Here is a 20,134-nt window from a genome sequence, read left to right on the forward strand (position 1 = left end):
AGGGGGGTGGCGCCGGAGGTCCTGGCCCCAGGGGCTCGGATCAGCAGAGCCCCTGGGCCTGAGGTGCCCCCTGCACGCAGGGAACGGTTACTGCCGCTCGGAAGCCGTGGTGGTCATGCTGCTGACCAAGAAGTCCCTGGCCCGGCGCGTGTACGCCACCATCCTGAACGCCGGCATCAACACCGATGGCTGCAAGGAGCAAGGTGGGTGCCGGCCGGGGCCGGAGGGGCCCGGGCCGGGCTGCTACGGGTGGTCATTGGTTGGGCTGAGGCCTGGCTCCTCCCACAGGTGTGACCTTCCCCTCCGGGGAGGCACAGGAGCAGCTCATCCGCTCCCTGTATGAGCCAGCTGGGCTGGCCCCAGAGTCCCTCGAGTATATCGAAGCCCATGGTACGGGCACCAAGGTGAGAGCCCCGCCCACGCCCCACGCCCCATGCCCCACGCCGAGAGGCACCGGGGCAGGGTCCTGATTCTCCTCTTGTCCTGCACAGGTCGGCGACCCCCAGGAGCTGAACGGCATTGACCGAGCCCTTTGCACCACCCGCCGGGACCCCTTGCTGATTGGGTCCACGAAGTCGAACATGGGGCACCCAGAGCCCGCCTCGGGGCTCGCGGCGCTGGCCAAGGTAGGTGGGCAGGTCTGGAGCCATCCTGCCTGCCCGGAAAGGGAGGGTTCCGCAGGGTGCCAGCCACCGAGGACCGGACAGCAGGGCACAAGCCTATGACCAGTGTCCACCTTTGCTCCCTGTGGGTCACTCAGCCAGAGGAGGGGGCTGGGTGGCCTGTGGGAAGACCACGCACTGGCAGCTTCTGGGTGCGGTGGGGGCTTCCTGGTGCTCTAAGCTCCTTCGGGCTGACGTAGTAACCTGCTTACAGTTTCTGCAAGAACTGGGACCTGGAGGGAGCCCTGGCTGAGGGGGCCTCTGTGTCCAGGCCCACAGCCCATCCATCTGGGGGGCGCCTTAGGGCCCCAGGTGGAGGCATGAAGCCCAGAGAGGGGAAAGGGCTTGTGGTGAGGTCATTGGGTCCCTGCACTGTGGAGGGGTAAGGTTGGGGGACAGGTAGGCCCGACCCCACACAGCAATGCAGGGAGTCCAGGGCCAGCTGCCCCACCAACTGCGAGCCACCCACAGGTGCTGCTGTCCCTGGAAAACGGGGTCTGGGCCCCCAACCTACACTTCCACAGCCCGAACCCTGAGATCCCTGCCCTTCGGGAAGGGCGGCTGCAGGTGGTGGACCGGCCCCTGCCCGTCCGTGGAGGCAACGTGGGTATCAATTCCTTTGGCTTCGGCGGCTCCAATGTGCACGTCATCCTCAGGCCCAATTTGCAGCCACCCTCGCCGTCCACCCCGCACGTCACCCTGCCCCGTCTGCTGCAGGCCAGCGGGCGCACCCCAGAGGCCGTGCGGTGCCTGCTGGAACAGGGCCACCAGCACGGCCGGGACGCGGCCTTCGTGAGCATGCTCAATGACATTGCGGCCAGCCCCCCCAGCGCCATGCCGTTCCGGGGCTACACGGTGCTGGGAGCCGAGGACAGCAGTCTGGAGCTGCAGGAGGTTCAGCAGCCGCCCACCGGACGGCGTCCACTCTGGTTCATCTGCTCTGGTGAGCACGCTGCTCCCCGGGCCCTCCCTGGAGGGTGAGCAGGTGGCTGGAGCGGGTGGCTGGGGCTGACGGCCACCACCCCTGACACCTCTCCTTGGGACAGGGATGGGCACACAGTGGCGCGGGATGGGGTCGAGCCTCATGCGCCTGGACAGCTTCCGAGACTCCATCCTGCGCTCCGACGAGGCCGTGAAGCCCTTGGGTCTGCAGGTATCCAAGCTGCTGCTGAGCGCAGACGAGACCACCTTCGACGACCTCATCCACTCGTTCGTGTGCCTCACCGCCATCCAGGTGTGCCCTTGGGGTCTGGGGGCCAGTGGGCAGGATGGGGCTGCTGTGACAGTGCGGGTGGCCAGACTGGCGTGACATGTCACGTTCCCCTGCCCCCAGATCGCCCTCATAGACCTGCTGACCTCCATGGACCTGCGGCCCGACGGCATCATCGGGCACTCCCTGGGGGAGGTGGCCTGCGGCTACGCAGACGGCTGCCTTTCTCAGGAGGAGGCCGTCCTCACTGCCTACTGGAGGGGCCAGTGCATCAAGGAGGCCAACATCCCGCCAGGGGCCATGGCGGCCGTGGGTGGGTGTCCCCTGTGCTCCCCCATCCCGCTTCTCCCCCTGGCCTCGAGATCTCTGGGGTGGGGGTGCTGTCCCTGCGTTCCTTATGGTCACACGGTGCCCAGCACGCTCGCCAGCGGGCATCAGCACGCGCCGTTGCCTCAAGCTGGTCTGAAGCCACGTGGGGACGAGAGTCCCCCCCCCCACCTCTACACAAGAAGCCAGAGCGCTTTTGATAAAGTCGGCATCGGTGACTCGCTGTGGGTCCCTTCCACTGGCACCTGCTCGTGCCTTGGGCAGGCAGGGCTGGGCAAGAGGGACACCTCAGGGAGCCACCACATTGAGGGGCTGGCAGGGGAGGGGCCGAGGCCCTCGGTGGCCTGTCGGGTGTCCAGGGCTCAGCTCCCCGCCTGTGGGACAACAGGGAGGACACCTTGCCTCAAGATCAAACGCAGCGGGAGCGAAAGTGCCCCATAAAGGCCCCACTCCGCGGCTGTCATTACTGCACCCCGTCATTAGGGCCTGCCCTGGGCAGTGCCTTCCCCTGGGGTGGGGGCCCTGGCTCCCCGCAGCCCGCCCCCTGAGGCCATCCCTGCCCACAGGCTTGTCCTGGGAGGAGTGTAAACAGCGCTGTCCCCCTGGCATTGTGCCCGCGTGCCACAACTCCGAGGACACGGTGACCATCTCAGGACCTCAGGTGGGCCCTGGGAGGCAAGGCTTGTCCCCAAGTCCCTTCCCCGTCCCCAGGGGGAGCTCTGCGTGGGGAGCCAAGCACTCGTCCAGCCCTGACACCTCTGTCCTTAGGCTGAGATGGCTGCATTTATGGAGCAGCTGAAGCAGGAGGGTGTGTTTGCCAAGGAGGTGCGGACGGGCGGCATGGCCTTCCACTCCTACTTCATGGAGTCCATCGCACCCACGCTGCTGCGGGCGCTCAAGAAGGTGGGCTGGCCGCCCCACGGGGGCTCCTGGAGGCGGGGCAGTGGGAGCCAAGGCCCCGCCCGCTGACCGCTGACCGCGGCTCATGCGCAGGTGATCCGGGAGCCGAAGCCCCGCTCGGCGCGCTGGCTCAGCACCTCCATCCCTGAGGCCCAGTGGAAGGGCAGCCTGGCCCGCATGTGCTCGGCGGAATACAGCGTCAACAACCTCGTGAGCCCCGTGCTGTTCCAGGAGGCGCTGTGTCACGTGCCCGAGCACGCCGTGGTGCTGGAGATAGCCCCCCATGCCCTGCTGCAGGTGCACACCAGCTGGGGCCGGGGGCGAGGAAGGCTGGCGGTTCCGGGAGGGACGGGGGTCTTGGTGCATCGGCCCAGAGAAGCCGAGGGTCTGGGCCTGGGGGGAGGTGGGAGCCAGTGAGGAAGGCCAAGCCCGTCTGCCTCACCAGGCCGTCCTGAAGAGAGGCCTCAAGGCCAGCTGCGCCATCATCCCCCTGATGAAGAGGGACCACAGGGACAACCTGGAGTTCTTCCTCAGGAACGTGGGCAGGCTGCACCTGCTGGGGTGGGTCGGCTGCCCCTGCTGGGCCGCTGGGGAGGGGGCCAGGTTCCCGGGCGGGGGGGGGGTTGTCCACACGGAGCTTCTCCCTGACAGCAAAGCGTGTTACTAGGGCCCCTCGGTGGCCTTGAGGTCGTCCCCAGGAAGTGGGCTGGAGGGTGCTGGGCCACCCCAGGCTCCCTTGCTATGGCCCCCCACCCCGTCCTGATGCTCTCTGGGGTCTGGTGGGAGGCAGTTGGCCGTGGGTGGGACAGGGTAGTCCTGGGCAAGGCCCCCGGCGCCAGGCGTGCACATCACACCTTTCCCTCACCCCCCAGCATCGATGCCAACCCCAATGGCCTGTTTCCACCCGTGGAGTTCCCGGTGCCCCGGGGGACTCCTCTCATCTCGCCCCACATCAAGTGGGACCACAGTCAGGTGTGGGACGTGCCTGCCGCTGGGGACTTCCCCAGCGGCTCCAGCGGCTCCTCCGCAGCCACCGTCTACAACATCGGTGAGCAGGGGCTGCGGGGAGGGGCGGGGTGGGGCAAGGGGGCCGGCGGGGCCTGCCTTCTCCCTCCTGGGCACTGGCACTAAGGTCCAGCCCACACAGACACCAGCCCCGAGTCCCCTGACCACTACCTGGTGGACCACTGCATCGATGGCCGCGTCCTCTTCCCCGCCACTGGCTACCTGTGCCTGGCCTGGAAGGTGCTGGCGCGTGCCTTGAGCCAGAACATGGAAGACGTGCCTGTGGTGTTTGAGGATGTGACGCTGCACCAGGCCACCATCTTGCCCAAGTCCGGTGAGACGGGGTAGCTGCCGGGGTCAGGGTGGGAATGCTGACCGCCGCCCCTGATGCTCATGTCTGGCCTTGCTGTCCACAGGGACTGTGGCCCTGGAAGTTCGGCTCCTGGAGGCTTCCCGCACCTTTGAGGTGTCTCAGAACGGCAACCTGATCGTGAGCGGTGAGCAGAGGGTGTCCGGCCAGGCCACAGGCTCTCTGGTGGGGGTTGGCCTCTGAGTGCACCCTTGGCTGCCGGCTCCACTTTACGCACCTCAGGCTCTTGTGCCCCCCACCCATAGGGAAGGTGTACCAGTGGGAGGACCCTGATCCCAAGCTCTTCGACCGCGGGGATGGCCCGGACCCCGCAGACCCCACGGACCCCACAGCCACGTTCCGCCTGTCCCAGGGGGATGTGTACAAGGAGCTGCGGCTACGTGGCTATGATTATGGCCCCTACTTCCAGGGCATTCTGGAGACCAACCTTGAAGGTAGGGCGCCACGTCCTCCCTTGATGCTTGGGGAACGAGCCTTGGGGCCGCCTCCCTTTAGGCCACACTGGGCCTGACCAGCTGCCCAGGATCCCATCCAGGTGCCGTGTGACTCCCTCGCCGCCCAAATCCTGTGGACGGAGGGCTGTACTGGGTGTGACGGGCCACCGGGGGCTCCCAGGTCGAGGCGTGTAGAGGAGAGGGTGCCATGCGCGCGAGAGACCCAGCCCAGCCACGCTGACGGCCCCTCTGCCACAGGCAACACAGGCCAACTGTTGTGGAAGGACAACTGGGTGACCTTCCTGGACACCATGCTGCAGATGTCCATCCTGGGCATCGTCCAGCGCACCCTGCGTCTGCCCACCCGCATCACCTCCATCCACATCGACCCCACCACTCACCGGCAGAAGGTGTACTCACTCAAGGGCCAGGCCCAAGGTAGCCCCGTGTCCCAGGCCCCCCACGCCTGCGTCCCTGGGCCACCGCGGCCCACGCTCACCCAGCTCTTCCCCACAGTGGCTGACGTGGTGGTGAGCAGCTGTCTGAACAGCACAGCGGCCGGTGGCGTCCTCATCTCGGGCCTGCACGCCTCCGTGGCCCCGAGGCGGCAGCAGGAGCAGCTTGCCCCCAGCCTGGAGAAGTTCTGCTTCACCCCCCACGTGGAGGGGGGGCTCCTGGCTGGAAACGCAGCCTTGCAGGAGGAGCTGCAGCTGTGCAGGGGTGAGGCCCAGTCCCTGCCTCTGTGCTCCAGCCTCCGTTGGATGCCTCTGGCAAAAGGGAGTTTCTCAGCTTCCCACGCAGCCCCTCGCTGGGACCCGCTCCAGCCTGACAAGCTCTCGCTTCACAGGAAGCCAAGTCTTGTCTCCTGGAGAGGCTCCCGGTCTTCAGGGGCAGCCTAGGGCACAAGGACAGATTTGGTCCTTCTTAGCTGCATCCCTGGCCAGCCACTTGGGTGTGATGCCACGGGGACCTGGCCCGGCAGACTGCACCCCTTCCCCTCCCCCCCCCCCCCCCCGCCCCATGAGGGCTTGCACCCATGCTGATGGGTGGGGGATGATCAGCGGGGGACTGGAGTGCAGCTGGGGATGTCAGGACACTGAGCCCAACGCTCCACAGGCAGCCTGCTCTCTGTGGAGCTCCTGCCTTGATGATACCCACCTGGTGGGCTATCTCCTAGTCCTAGAGGACCAGTCTGCCTGCTCTGTCCCTCCCATCTGTTTGCTTATCCAGGGCCAGGGCCGGACAGTGGGCCCTGGGAGGACAGGGTCACGTGGGTCCTGGTTGCTGACGGACCCCTGCTCTCAGCAGACACCTGCTGTATGGGGGGCTTAGGGCACATTGGCCCAGGTGAGACTCCTCCCTAGTGCCCATCTCTCACCTCCCCAGGGCTGGCACAGGCACTGCAGACCAAGGTGGCCCAGCAGGGGCTGAAGATGGTGGTACCTGGGCTGGATGGGGCCCAGGTCCCCCGGGAGCCCCCACAGCAAGGCCTGCCTCAGCTACTGGCCGCCGCCTGCCAGCTCCAGCTCAACGGGAGCCTGCAGCTGGAGCTGGACCAGCTGCTGGCCCAGCAGAGGCCCCTGCTGCACGACGACCCTCTGCTCAGTGGCCTGCTCGATTCCCCGGCACTCAAGGCCTGCGTGGACACCGCCCTGGAGAACCTGACCAGCCCCAGGATGTACATTGTAGAGGTGGGTGTGGGCACCCAGATCCAGGCTCGGACGTAAGGGACGCCAGGGCCGGGTCAGCAGCTGTGCCGAGCCCGCCCTCATGTCGTTGACCGTTCCGCCCTGCTGGACGGTGGGCGCGGCGGGGAGGACACTAGCTGGCGGTCTCCTCAGCAGGGTGGGCAGGCGGGCCTTTCTGGCAGGTGTCCGCCAGCTGGGATCCGGATGCCTGCCTGGGGGGCAGCTGATCCAGGAAGCTCTCCCGCCTCCAGGTGCTGGCTGGTGATGGCCGCCTGTATTCCCGCGTTCCGGCGCTGCTCAACACGCAGCCCATGCTGCAGCTGGACTACACGGCCACGGACCGCCACCCGCAGGCGCTGGAGGCTGCCCAGGCCAAGCTACAGGAATACGGCATGGCCCAGGGCCAGTGGGACCCTGCAGACCCCGCCCCCAGCAGCCTGGGCGCGGCCGACCTGCTGGTGTGCAACTGTGCCGTGGCCCCCCTCCGTGACCCAGCCACGGCCCTCGGCAACATGGCGGCCGCTCTCAAGGAGGGCGGCTTCCTGCTGCTGCACGTCCTGCTCCGAGGACACCCCCTGGGAGAGACGGTGGCCTTCCTCACCTGCCCGGAGCAGCGAGGCCCGCAGAGCCTCCTGAGTCAGGTGTGGGGGGCGGGGCCGGGGGCTGGCTGAGCACGGGCCCGCCCACGTAGGATGAGTGGGAGGGTCTGTTCGCTGGAGCGTCGCAAGGGGCGGGGCGGGGCCGGGGGGCGGGGCCGGAGGCTGGCTGAGCACGGGCCCCGCCCACGTAGGATGAGTGGGAGGGTCTGTTCGCTGGAGCGTCGCAGGGGGCGGGGCGGGGCCGGGGGGCTGGCTGAGCACGGGCCCCGCCCACGGTGGATGAGGGGGCCGCTGGAGGGTCGCTAGGGCGGGCGGGGCCGGGGGGCGGGGCCGGAGGCTGGCTGAGCACGGACCCCGCCCCACCCCGCCCCGCAGGATGAGTGGGAGGGTCTGTTCGCCGCAGCGTCCCTGCACCTGGCGGCCCTGAAGCGCTCCTTCTACGGCTCGGCGCTCTTCCTGCTGCGCCGGCCGGCCCCGCGGGACAGCCCCGTCTTCCTGCCCGTGGAGGACACCAGCTTCCGATGGGTGGACTCCCTGAAGGTCAGTCTCTGCCCGGCCCCCCAGCACCATGCCCACGGGCCTGGGGACCTGCCCAGACGCCAGCCCTTCCCTCGTCCTGCAGAACGTCATGGCCGACAACTCGTCCCGACCCGTGTGGCTGACGGCTGTCAGCTGCGCCACCTCGGGCGTCGTGGGCATGGTGAACTGTCTCCGACGGGAGCCTGGCGGGCACCGGATTCGGTGAGAGACAGCCACAGAGCTCAGCCAGAGCTGCAGGCCCCTCTACCCCTCTCTCTCCCCCTCCCCTTCTTCCCGGTCTCCTCCCCCTGCCCTCTCTCTCCCTCCCTCCCCCTGCCCTCTCCCCCTCCTCCAGCTCCCCCTCACCTATTTGGCCGCCCGCAGATGCATCCTGGTATCCAACCTCAGCAGCACGTCCCCTGTCCCCAAGATGGACCCGAGCTCCTCAGAGTTGCAGAAAGTGTTACAGGGGGACCTCGTGATGAATGTCTACCGGGACGGGTCCTGGGGGGCCTTCCGCCATTTCCCACTGGAGCGTGGTGAGCCCCCCAAGATGCCTCCCGGACCCCCACCAGCTCCTGCGTTATGGCTGGGTGGGCTGAGGGTGACGGGGCTGGGGGCCCTGGCTGGGAAGCCCCTGTGACAGCCGCACTCCCTGTTGCGGTCAGGCCTGCCAGAGGAGCAGACCGAGCATGCCTTCGTCAACGTCCTCACCCGGGGGGACCTGTCCTCTATCCGCTGGGTCTGCTCCCCTCTGCGTCACGTCCAGCCCACTGAGCCCGGCGTCTACCTCTGCACCGTCAACTATGCCTCTCTCAACTTCCGAGACATCATGCTGGCCACGGGCAAGCTGTCCCCTGATGCCATCCCAGGTACGGACTGTCCCCTACAGGGACAGCCAGAGCAAACGCTCCAGGCCAGGGACTGGGAAGAGGATTCCTTGACCCACAGCATTCAGGGCCCTGGAGGCTCCTCGGGCCTGAGCTTGCACACTGGGCGCCTCCGGGGACATGTGGGGCTCACCGCCACCATCTACCCCCAGGGAAATGGGCCGCCCGGGAATGTATGTTGGGCATGGAGTTCTCTGGCCGGGACGCCAGTGGCAAGCGCGTGATGGGGCTGGTGCCCGCTGAAGGCCTGGCCACCTCCGTCGTGCTGTCCCAGGATTTCCTGTGGGATGTGCCGTCTAGCTGGTGAGTTGGTGGGACCATGAGCCCGGCGCCCCACGTGGCCACGGCCGAGGCTCTGGCCAGAGCTGAGCTCTTACGCTGCGCCCGCAGGACCCTGGAGGAGGCGGCGTCCGTGCCTGTGGTCTATACTACCGCCTACTACTCGCTCGTGGTGCGGGGACGCGTGCGGCGCGGGGAGACGGTGCTCATCCACTCGGGCTCGGGCGGCGTGGGCCAGGCCGCCATCGCCATCGCCCTGAGCCTGGGCTGCCGCGTCTTCACCACCGTGGGTAAGCCCACCGGCCCTCCTGGGAGCCCAGGGCTGTCGGCCTAGCCCCACTGCGTGGCTCAGCAATGTGCCTCTCCCTGCCAGGGTCAGCCGAAAAGCGGGCGTACCTCCAGGCCAGGTTCCCCCAGCTGAGCGATGCCAGCTTTGCCAACTCCCGGGACACGTCCTTTGAACAACACGTGCTGCGGCACACGGCCGGGAAGGGTGAGCGGCCCGCGGACCCCCGGCGGCGTCCCCGGCACACCCATCCGTCGCTGTCCCCCGTGCTCCCATCCTCCTCCTCTCCTGTTCCTCACCCGGCCTGGGCGGGGACAAGGTCCAGTCCTCTGGACCCAGACCAGTGTTGTGACGAGGAGGACCTGTCTTTCCCCCACTGCCCCCCCAAGGTGTCGACCTGGTTCTGAACTCTCTGGCGGAAGAGAAGCTGCAGGCCAGCGTGCGGTGCCTGGCCCAGCACGGCCGATTCCTGGAAATCGGCAAATTCGACCTTTCCAACAACCACCAGCTGGGTGAGCTGGGCCGTGGGCAGGCGGGCGACAGGAGGCCCCTGGTGGGGCGAGGTCCACAGGGTCAGCTGGGGGCCATGCATGCTGAGCCCTCTCCCCTGCCCACCCAGGCATGGCCATCTTCCTGAAAAACGTGGCCTTCCACGGGATTCTGCTGGACTCGCTCTTCGACGAGGCCAGCAGCGAGTGGCGGGAGGTGGCGGGCCTGCTGCAGGCGGGCATCCGGGACGGCGTGGTGCAGCCGCTCAAGTGCACCACGTTCCCCAAGCACCAGGTGGAGGACGCGTTCCGCTACATGGCCCAAGGGAAGCACATCGGCAAAGTGGTCGTGCAGGTGAGCGCAGGGCCCCCGGCACCCCCGGCTCCGGCCCCCGAGGGCAGTGCCTGAGCGGGGGTGCTGCTTGGGCTGCAGGTGCTCGAGGAGCAAGAGGCCGTGCCGCAGGTGACCAGGCCCCTGCTGATGACGGCTGCGTCCAAGACTTTCTGCCCAGCCCACAAGAGCTATGTCATCACTGGGGGCCTGGGCGGGTTCGGCCTTGAGCTGGCCCAGTGGCTTGTGCTGCGAGGGGCCCAGAAACTCGTGCTGACCTCTCGCTCTGGGATCCGCACAGGTAAGTGGGCCTGAGGGTCGGGATGGGGTGGGGGTGGGGGGACACCTGGTCAGCTCGGCCCGCGTGTGCTCTCAGGGCTAGAAGCCCAGTTGGCCTGACCGCCCTGCCCTGTGGCCCACAGGCTACCAGGCCAAGCAAGTCCGTGAGTGGAGGCGCCAGGGCGTGCAGGTCCTGGTGTCCACCAGCAACGCCAGCTCGCTAGATGGGGCCCAGAGCCTCATCACGGAGGCCACACAGCTGGGGCCTGTGGGAGGTGTTTTCAACCTGGCCATGGTGAGTGTGATTCGGAAGGGTCCAGAGCAGGCCCCCCAGGGAAGGCCCTCCTAGGCTGAGCCCTCCCGAGCCGTCAGGTCAGGGCAGATGCTAAGCACCCCTCACCCCCAGGTCCTGAGAGACGCCATGCTGGAGAACCAAACCCCCGAGTTTTTCCAGGATGTCAGCAAGCCCAAGGCCAGTGGTACCGTGAACTTGGACAGGTGAGGCCCCCAGCACGGCCTGGCTCTGACCTGGCGCGTGCTGGGAGCAGCTGTCTCTCTTGGGCTGTGTGCACCCCAACGCAGAGTTCCCTCTGCCACTCAGGGACCAGGCAACAGGCCTGAGCTGGGGGTTCAGGGAAGTAGAGGCAGTTCGGCAGGCGGGGGCTCCTGGGCGCGTTGGCGGTGGGCTGGGCCAGCCGGCAGGGTGTGACTCGAGCACCCACAGGGTGACCCGGGCAGCATGCCCCGAGCTGGACTACTTCGTGGCCTTCTCCTCCGTGAGCTGTGGGCGCGGCAACGCTGGCCAGGCCAACTACGGCTTCGCCAACTCCACGATGGAGCGCATGTGTGAGAAGCGCCGGCATGACGGCCTCCCAGGTGAGCCAGCTCTTTCCTCGCCCGGTCACCCCCACCTGCTGCTGCCCCGACGGGCGCCCCCCCTCACCCCTGGCCCACTGGCCCTTGTACTCTTGTAGGCCTCGCCGTGCAGTGGGGCGCCATCGGCGATGTGGGTGTCGTCCTGGAGACAATGGGCTCCAACGACACGGTCATTGGCGGGACCCTGCCTCAGCGAATCACCTCCTGCTTGGAGGTGCTGGACCTCTTCCTGAACCAGCCCCACCCCGTCTTGAGCAGTTTTGTGCTGGCTGAGAAGAAGGCCACTGCCCAGGGCGACGGCAGCACCCACCAGGACCTCATGAAGGCGGTGGCCCACATCCTAGGTGAGAGAGCCCACCACCCCCACACTGGCACACCGTCAATTCCCACTAGCTGCAGCTTCCCTGGCTGGAAGAGAAGCCGTGCCTTTTTGCTCCAGGAGGGCACAGGCGCCGGTGGTCTGGGTGGGGGCCACGTGCCATAACCACGGTGATGGTGGTATGGGAAGGGGACTAGCCACCGAGGTGTCTGCACTCACCCAGGGCCCTTCCCCTCCCCCTCTCTTGAACTGCCAACCAAGTACCTGTCCCTAGGCATCCGAGACTTGGCCACCGTGAACCTGGACAGCACACTGGCGGACCTGGGCCTGGACTCGCTCATGGGCGTGGAGGTGCGCCAGATGCTGGAGCGTGAGCACGACCTGGTGCTGTCCATGCGGGACATCCGGCAGCTCACGCTTCGCAAGTTGCAGGAGCTTTCCTCGAAGGCCAGCACAGCTGACGGTATGTGGCTATGAGGGAAGACTTGGAGAAAAGGGGGGGGGTCCCTGGGCCACCCTGGCCCCAGCTCCTCTATCCCTGGAGCAGCACGGGTGCTTCTCTGTGCTGCAGGCTTGCAAGCAGCCTAAGCCGCCCTCCCAGGTCAGGGCTTGTCCATCGGGCCCCTTCCTGTGAGCCCTTACTGGGGCCTCAGGCCCTGGCCACCAGCAGCCCAAGTCGGGTGGGTGTGTGCGCGTGGAGCACCTTGTGTGGCCCTGGCCCTCCCTGGCATCTGCCCCTCCTTACAGAGCTGGGAGCCCCCACGCCCAAGGACAACAGCTCCACCAGTCAGCAGGCCCAGCTGAACCTGAGCACCCTGCTGGTGAACCCCGAGGGCCCGACCTTGACACGGCTCAACTCGGTGCAGAGCTCGGAGCGGCCGCTGTTCCTGGTGCATCCCATCGAAGGCTCCGTCACCGTGTTCCACAGCCTGGCCGCCAAGCTCAGCATCCCCACCTATGGCTTGCAGTGTACCCGAGGTGAGACCCGTCCTCCCTCCCCCCAGTAAGGCAGGGTGGTGTGTGTGTCCTGCCTGCGCTGAGCCTCCTTCTGCCCCACAGCTGCACCCCTGGACAGCATCCAGAGCCTGGCCGCCTACTACATCGAGTGCATCCGGCAGGTGCAGCCTGAGGGGCCCTACCGCATTGCCGGCTACTCGTACGGGGCCTGCGTGGCCTTCGAGATGTGCTTCCAGCTGCAGACGCAGCAGAGCCCGGCCCCCACACACAACAGCCTCTTCCTGTTCGACGGCTCGCACACCTACGTGCTGGCCTACACGCAGGTGAGGGCCCCGGTAGCGACAGCGGGCTCCCACCCCCAGCCCCAGGGTCCCGGTGCAGTCCGCGGCTGCAGCAGCCCCTTCTCCCTTCACAGAGCTACCGCGCCAAGATGACCCGGGGCTGCGAGGCCGAAGCTGAGGCCGAGGCTATGTGCTTCTTCCTGCAGCAGTTCATAGACATGGAGCACGACAGGGTGGGTGCGGGGAGCCGGTGGCCGGGCGGGGGGCGCCCTGCAGCCCGAGCGTGCTCGGCCCTGTCCGACCCCGTGGTCGCGCCGCTCAGAGCCCCGTCCTGCGCCCCGTCCCGCAGGTGCTGGAGGCGCTGCTGCCCCTCGGGGGCCTGGAGGAGCGTGTGGCGGCCGCCGTGGACCTGATCAAGCGCAGCCACACAGGTCTGGACCGCCGGGAGCTGAGCTTCGCCGCGCGCTCCTTCTACTACAAGCTGCGCGCGGCCGAGGAGTACGCGCCGCGGGCCACCTACCACGGCAACGTGACGCTGCTGCGCGCCAAGACCAGCAGCGTGTACGGCGAGGGCCTGGGCGCCGACTACAGCCTGTCGCAGGTGTGCGACGGCAAGGTGTCCGTGCACGTGATCGAGGGGGACCACCGCACGCTGCTGGAGGGCAGCGGCCTGGACTCCATCGTCAGCATCATCCACGGCTCCCTGGCCGAGCCGCGCGTCAGCGTGCGGGAGGGCTAGCCGCCCCGCGGCCGGGGGGGTCCTGCCGGTGGGACCCGTGCCCGTGCGCCGCCGCCGCCGACTCGGAGACCCGCCCCGGTCTGTGAAGGGTCAGCCCGGGGGCCTGGTGTGCCGCGTGGGTCTGTTCCTCAGTCCTGTGTTCGATTCTCCTATTTATTGCGTCGCTGGGGAGACGCCAGGGCCTCGTCCACCCTGTGAAGGCCGGCGGCGCAGGAGCCCCAGCCCTGGGGCCCCCATGATGCAGGGGCCTGTGGAAAGGAGCAGCCCAGGGCGTACGGGGCACCCGTTCTGTGTTCGTCTGTATTCGTTTTTCAAGAAACATGATTCACGTTGCTGCTTGAATTCTGGAGTTTTCTGTAACGGTCGGCGTCGAGTACTGTGTCCGTTTTTACACCAAGCTGGTGAAGGCCGCAGGGCCTGCTCACAATTAAACCCCACCTGAGCTCTGGCCTCCAGTCACCCTTTCTTCCCTCCTCTGACAGCTGCCGTGGGGGCCAGCACGGGCCTGCCACCTCCTGGGAGTCGGGGGGGTGCCCCTCTGCTCCCTGCAGCCCTCAGACACGGGGACAGCGCCCGGCTCCTGGAGGGCTGGGGTGGGCGCTCACCAGAGGAGCAGAGCTAGTAGGACAGGCATACGAGCTACCGCTGGGCCCTTCAGATCAGCCAGGGCGAGCCTGGGGCCCCTGCACTGCTACTTCCTGCCTGAATTCCTTACTCCTCAGAAAAGCCTTGGGATTGTTGTCCAGGGTCTCTGCTCACTTGAGGAGGCCTCCCCACATTACTGAGCGTCACCTTGACTTGGAGTCAGGTGGTCATAAGGATGAGTCTCACCACCGAGACACCTTCACAGCAACACCTAGGCTACCGTGTGCACAACTCGCCAAGCTGAACAGGAGACTGACCGTCACGTTGGTTTGGGCAAAGGGAGATCGGAGGAAGTCGGGGAGGGAGGTCCCCTGAGCATCTGAACCCTGAGAGCCAAGGGGTGACGGGGACACCAGTGGATCCATGGGGTGCGGCGAGGTGTGAGTTCTGGCCCAATGGGTGGGAATGAGCAGGGAGAGCTGGACCCTGCAGCCAGAGAGCCAGGGGCTGGGGGGGTGGTCAGGCCCACCTCTAGGCTTCTAAAGGGACGTGTTGAGCCCAGAAACGGACCGGGACCCCTCCCTATTCCTCAGAAAGTTCAGCACACAATTACCACGAGCCAATTCCACTCCTAGGTATATACCCCGAAGAATTACGCACCGGGGCTCACACGGGCGTGCTTCAGTGTTCACAGCGGCACTGCTCACGATGGCCAGGAGGTGTCCCCCAGTGGATGGATGGGTGTACAGACACAGGCCGTTCCCACCTGGATACTGTCACCCTGTGGGAAGGGCTGCCATTCTGGCACGTTCTGGAAATGTGCCAACACTGAAAGGGTCTCAGAGCAACAAATACACTTGGGATAAAAAGGGTTATTTCAGGGGCGCCTGGGTGGCACAGCGGTTAAGCGTCTGCCTTCGGCTCAGGGCGTGATCCCGGCGTTCTGGGATCGAGCCCCACATTGGGCTCCTCCGCTATGAGCCTGCTTCTTCCTCTCCCACTCCCCCTGCTTGTGTTCCCTCTCTCGCTGGCTGTCTCTCTGTCAAATAAATAAATAAATCTTAAAAAAAAAAGAAAAAGAAAAAGGGTTATTTCAAAATGATAAAAGAGTCGACTGGTTGAAAGGATGTAACGATCCTGAACTTTTATGCTCCGTGATGGCTCCAAATCACAGGAAACAAAGGTGGTCGATCTGAAGAGAGAAACAGACAAGTCTACAATGAAAGCTGGAGATTTCAAAAGCCCTTCTGGGCTGAAAGAACACGGACCGGAAGTCAGTAGGGTGTACGAGACGGGCGGCAGAAGCAGCCAGTCTGCCCTGATGGGCCTGGAACAGTCTGTGACCCAACAGTCACAGAACACATTCTTCCCAAATTCACGGGGAGCATGTGCCAAGGTCGTACAGTCTGGGTCATAAAACCGGTGTCATTAAGCTAAAAAATAATTCAACTTCTGGAAAAGTTCTTCTCTGACCACAATTGAATAAAATTAGAATCCATAACAAAAATTCTCTAGAATATCCTCAAATGTGTGGAAATCAGGTAACAGTTGTAAAGAATCCTCGGGTTAAAGAAAAACTGGAAAGAGAAGTTGGTATCTCGCGCTGGACGAGAGCGCCAGGCCACATCTCTCTGCGGACGGGCATGGCCTGAAGGCTTGCGGCAGGAACGGCCGAACCACTCAAATTAACTTTCGGAAACTAAAAATAAGAGCAAATGAGACCCAGCTAAGCAGAATAATGGAAATGGTACACACCAGAGTGACAGTCAATGGAGTAAAATACAGAACAGAAAATTAATGAAGCCAGAAGCAAGTTCTTGGAGAAGACCGGTAATAAAAAACCTCAGAGCAGATGGAACTGGGAGAGAAGGAAAGACACAAAATACCGGCATCGGGAACCACAGAGGTGGCGTCCCTGACAGTCTACACACGTGAAAAGACTGATGAGGGAACATCACGAACGGTTTTGCACCACGCAGTTGGACAGCCTCAGTGAAATGACAAGATCCCACACAGCACACAGTCAGGAAGGAATCGCAGCCCGAGTGACCCCGCATGTATGGAAGAAAACGAGTTTGTAGCTAAAACCTTTCCACAAAGATAACTCCAGACGGGAATGGCGAATTCTGCGGGATACTTAAGAGAAAATGTTACCCATTCTATTCAAACTCTCCCCGGAATTCTGGAAGGGAAACCAGTCTCAGTAAGTTCAAAAGGATTCCGTGTGCATGCAATATTTTGGGGACGTGCTCATCGCTCATGCTGCCATGACACGACACCGTAGACCGACATTTATCCTCTCATAGCTGGGAAACCCACGATCGCCGTTCCTGCCAGTTCAGTTCCTGGGGAGAGCTCTCCTCCTGGCTCACAGACGGCTGCCCCTTGCTGTCCTCACACGGCAGAGAGCCAGCGCACCACGCCTGGGGTCTCTTCCTCTTCCTGAGAGGACACCAGCCCCATCAGATGGGGGGCCCCCCCTAGGACCTTGCCTTTAGCACCTCCTTATAGCCCCATCTGCAAATACAGTCACTTCGGGGACTAGGGCTCCCACGTGAATGTCGGGGGGGCCCAGTTCACTCCACAGCAAGGGAGTCATGTACAGGTCTTCTATGAGGCCAGCACTCCTATGATACCAAAACCCAATGTTACAGGAAAGCTGCCAGTATCCATCATGGTCATACATGTGAAAAATCGACACGGAATTTTAGCATGCAGAATCATATCCAAGGGTAACACATCATGACCAAATGGGGTTTATCCTAGGAATGCCAGCCTGGTTTGACATTCAAAAATCAATCACTGTAATTCACCAGATTCATGGCCAAAAAGGGATCATCTCACTGGATGCAGAAAACAGCATCTGCTGAACACAGATGTACAAACCGAACACGCATTTGCGGGGACAGCTCTCAGCCAGCTAGAGACAGGAGACCTCCTCCACCCGATAAAGACGTCCCTGCAAATGCAGCCGCGTCGCCCCTCGTGGCAGAAGGGCGGACGCTCCCCCTGCGCCCGGGGAGGAGGCAGAGACTCACGGCCCCGCCGCGTCCAGTCAACGCCACGCTGGGAGTTGTAGCCAGCACAGCAAGCCAAAGAACGGAGGCAAAGGGCGTACAGATGAGAAAGAAGAAATCAAACCGCCCCCAGTTGCAGGCAACATGGTCATCCTTGCAGAAAAGCTGAGGGAACCTACAAAAGCCTGCTGGATGTAAGCCGTGAGCGTGGGGAGACTGCAGGAGAGATCGGTGTACTGCGTCCGGACAAGGAATGAGCCGCAGGCGCTGATGTTCACAAGTCAACGGCGGTTAGAGCAGCGCCCCTCCAGTAAGAGAGACTTACAGGCGAGCGCGATGGTGTGTAAGGCCTTCGGAGACCACCCACCGCTGAACGGGATGAAGGAGCGCGTGGGGCGATGTGCTGTGCCCCTGGGTGAGAAAACTCAGTGTCGACGTGTAAATTCTCCCCAGAACGACCTATAGATTTTTTTTTTTTTAAGATTTTAACTTTAAGCAATCTCTACACCCAACCTGGGGCTCGAACTCCAGAGCCAGGGACCAAGAGTCCCACGTGCTACCGAAGGAGCAGGCCGGGCCCCCCTAATCCATACATTTTACACAGTCTCGATCAAAATCCCAACAGGCTTTCATAGCCGTGGACATGCTGACTCAAATTCGATAAGAGCAGCAAAGCTGGAGAAGTTGCCCGATTCCAAGATTTTTCAAGATTTATTACAAAGCTGCTATAATTAAGACAGTGTGTTTATTGACATCAAGATATGTAAGTAGATCAGTGGAACAGAATACTAAGCCAAGAAGTAGACTCACACATGTACGGACAGCTAATTCTCAGCACAGATGCAAAGGCTGTTCCATAGAGAAAGGACTGTCTTTTCAATAAATGGTTCTGGAATAATTGGATATCCCCACATACAAAAAAAAAGAAGAAGAAGAAGAAGAGACCTTAGATCGCAGCACAACACATACATTAACTCAAAATGGATCATAGACTTAAACATATCTTCTAAAACTATAAAACTTTTCAAAATAAATACAGGATAAATGTTTGTGAGCTCAGGGCGCCTGGGTGGCACAGCGGTTAAGCGTCTGCCTTCGGCTCAGGGCGTGATCCCGGGGTCCTGGGATCGAGCCTCACATCAGGCTCCTCCGCTATGAGCCTGCTTCTTCCTCTCCCACTCCCCCTGCTGTGTTCCCTCTCTCGCTGGCTGTCTCTATCTCTGTCGAATAAATAAATAAAATCTTTAAAAAAAAAAAGTGAGCTCAGGTTAGGCAAAGGTCTCTTTTTTTTTTTAATTTTTTTAAGATGTTATTTATTTGACAGCGAGCACAAGCAGGGGGAGCTGCAGGCAGAGGGAGAAGCAGACTCCCCACTGAGCAGGGAGCCTGATGCGGGACTCGATCCCAGAACCCTCGGGATCATGACCTGAGCCGAAGGCAGACGCTTAACCATCTGAGCCACCGAGGCACCCCAAGGCAAAGGTTTCTTAACTAGGACATCAAAAACACAATTGATAAGAGAATAAATTGTTAAATTACATTTTATCGAAGTTTGACCATTTCTACTCACTGTCTTTTTTTTTTTTTTTTTTAAGTAGGCTCCACGCCCAGCACGGAGCCCAACACAGGGCTGAAACTCACGACCATGAGATCAAAACCTGAGCTGGGGTCAAGAGTCAGACGCTCAGCCGACTGACCACCTAGGTGCCCCCATTTCTACTTTTTGAAAGACATTGTTCAAAAAACGAAAAATAAGTCACAGACCACTGGAAAGTTTTTGACCAAGGAATTGTGTCCAGAATATGTAAAGAACTCTCAAAATTCAACAAAAAGAAAACAAACATTTTAATTTTTAAAAATGGGCAAAAGAGGGGTGCCAGGTGGCTCAGATGGAAGAGCAGGTGACTCTTGATCTCGGGCCTGTGAGTTCAAGCTCCACGCTGGGTGTAGAGATGGCTTAAAAATAAAATCTTTAAAAAAAAATTTTTTTTTAATTTTAAATGGGCAAAAGATGTGAAACAGAAATAAGGAACAGACACAACGTTTCATAAGGAAATGAACATTAAGAACACAATGAGAGAGGCACCTGGGGGCTCAGTCAGTTCAGCATCTGCCTCCGGCTCAGGTCATGATCTCAGGGTCCTGGGATTGGGCCCCACGTCGGGGCTCCTTGCTCTGCGGGGAGCCTGCTTCTCCCTCTCCCCCTGCTGCTCCCCCTGCTCGCGCTCACGCTCTGTGAAATAAATAAAATCTTAAAAAAAAAAAAAGAACACAGCGAGATATCAGAACACACCTATTTGTTAAAATTAAGAACATCAAGGGCTGCCTGGCTGGCTCAGTCCACGGAACACGTGACTCTTGATCTCGGGGTTATAGGTTCAAGTACCATGCTGGGTGTAGAGCTTACTTAAAAATAAAATCTAAAAAAAAAAAAAAAAAGAATATTGAGCATTGGAGGACATGGACCAACTGGAACATTCCTGCGTCGCAAGCGGGAATGTGAAGCGGTACAACCGCCCTGGAAAACACTTCGGCAGTTTCTGAAGAAGTGAAACGCGCACCTGCCATATGACCCGGCCATTCCCCTCCTGGGATCTACCCAAGAGAAACGGAGTCTGTGTCCACACACAGACTTGTCCACAAGCCTATTGTGTAGCCCAAAGCTGCAAAACACAGAGACGTCCACCACAAGTGAACAGGCGGTCGGAAGCCCTCAGCAGCAACAGGCCGCGAACGATGGGAGCCCACGATGGCCTGGATGGACTCGGCACGATGATGCGGATTGCCAACGCCGGACCAGAGAGAGTCCGTCTCTGTAACACCCCCGAAAGGCAAGGTACTCTCCAGCGACAGAAAGTCGATCAGCACTTTCAAGGGACGGGGGCTGGGGGGACAGGAGGCAACACTGGGGGCGTCGTACATATTTTTCTTTTTCTGATTGTGGTCGTTTCCCTGGCGTATAAATATGTCATCGTTCATTAAAGCTCCATAAAGCTGTTAGATACATATAAACCACATCAAAGTCGGCGAGACCCCAGCCTACGGAAGACCCCGACTTGTCTCCTTGTAAGAGAGAGAGGCGGACCGCAGTCA

The 20,134-nt window shown here is 62.2% G+C and overlaps 1 protein-coding gene across 1 annotated transcript in view; it reads left to right on the forward strand.

Annotated features, from left to right (window-relative positions):
* The window catches only part of FASN (fatty acid synthase), an 18,169-nt gene extending 4,388 nt beyond the window's left edge, over positions 1 to 13,781 (forward strand). The window contains exons 9-41 of the mRNA XM_040639962.1: positions 1,709 to 1,896; positions 1,996 to 2,185; positions 2,766 to 2,860; positions 2,968 to 3,102; positions 3,193 to 3,396; positions 3,545 to 3,660; positions 3,972 to 4,147; positions 4,247 to 4,438; positions 4,521 to 4,601; positions 4,720 to 4,908; positions 5,167 to 5,346; positions 5,425 to 5,628; positions 6,295 to 6,599; positions 6,848 to 7,237; positions 7,571 to 7,735; positions 7,818 to 7,936; positions 8,099 to 8,253; positions 8,383 to 8,586; positions 8,757 to 8,907; positions 8,995 to 9,173; positions 9,257 to 9,376; positions 9,559 to 9,681; positions 9,789 to 10,012; positions 10,091 to 10,289; positions 10,411 to 10,562; positions 10,674 to 10,765; positions 10,992 to 11,143; positions 11,242 to 11,487; positions 11,737 to 11,925; positions 12,210 to 12,440; positions 12,522 to 12,742; positions 12,835 to 12,933; positions 13,050 to 13,781. Coding sequence (XP_040495896.1) covers positions 1,709 to 1,896; positions 1,996 to 2,185; positions 2,766 to 2,860; positions 2,968 to 3,102; positions 3,193 to 3,396; positions 3,545 to 3,660; positions 3,972 to 4,147; positions 4,247 to 4,438; positions 4,521 to 4,601; positions 4,720 to 4,908; positions 5,167 to 5,346; positions 5,425 to 5,628; positions 6,295 to 6,599; positions 6,848 to 7,237; positions 7,571 to 7,735; positions 7,818 to 7,936; positions 8,099 to 8,253; positions 8,383 to 8,586; positions 8,757 to 8,907; positions 8,995 to 9,173; positions 9,257 to 9,376; positions 9,559 to 9,681; positions 9,789 to 10,012; positions 10,091 to 10,289; positions 10,411 to 10,562; positions 10,674 to 10,765; positions 10,992 to 11,143; positions 11,242 to 11,487; positions 11,737 to 11,925; positions 12,210 to 12,440; positions 12,522 to 12,742; positions 12,835 to 12,933; positions 13,050 to 13,439 — 6,056 coding nt within the window. The 3' untranslated portion in view covers positions 13,440 to 13,781. The remainder of the gene's footprint in view (positions 1 to 1,708; positions 1,897 to 1,995; positions 2,186 to 2,765; positions 2,861 to 2,967; positions 3,103 to 3,192; positions 3,397 to 3,544; positions 3,661 to 3,971; positions 4,148 to 4,246; positions 4,439 to 4,520; positions 4,602 to 4,719; positions 4,909 to 5,166; positions 5,347 to 5,424; positions 5,629 to 6,294; positions 6,600 to 6,847; positions 7,238 to 7,570; positions 7,736 to 7,817; positions 7,937 to 8,098; positions 8,254 to 8,382; positions 8,587 to 8,756; positions 8,908 to 8,994; positions 9,174 to 9,256; positions 9,377 to 9,558; positions 9,682 to 9,788; positions 10,013 to 10,090; positions 10,290 to 10,410; positions 10,563 to 10,673; positions 10,766 to 10,991; positions 11,144 to 11,241; positions 11,488 to 11,736; positions 11,926 to 12,209; positions 12,441 to 12,521; positions 12,743 to 12,834; positions 12,934 to 13,049) is intronic.
* The last annotated feature ends 6,353 nt before the right edge of the window (positions 13,782 to 20,134 follow it).

Source organism: Ursus maritimus, unplaced genomic scaffold, assembly GCF_017311325.1.
Source record: "Ursus maritimus isolate PB19 unplaced genomic scaffold, ASM1731132v1 scaffold_24, whole genome shotgun sequence".
Lineage (NCBI taxonomy): Eukaryota > Metazoa > Chordata > Mammalia > Carnivora > Ursidae > Ursus > Ursus maritimus.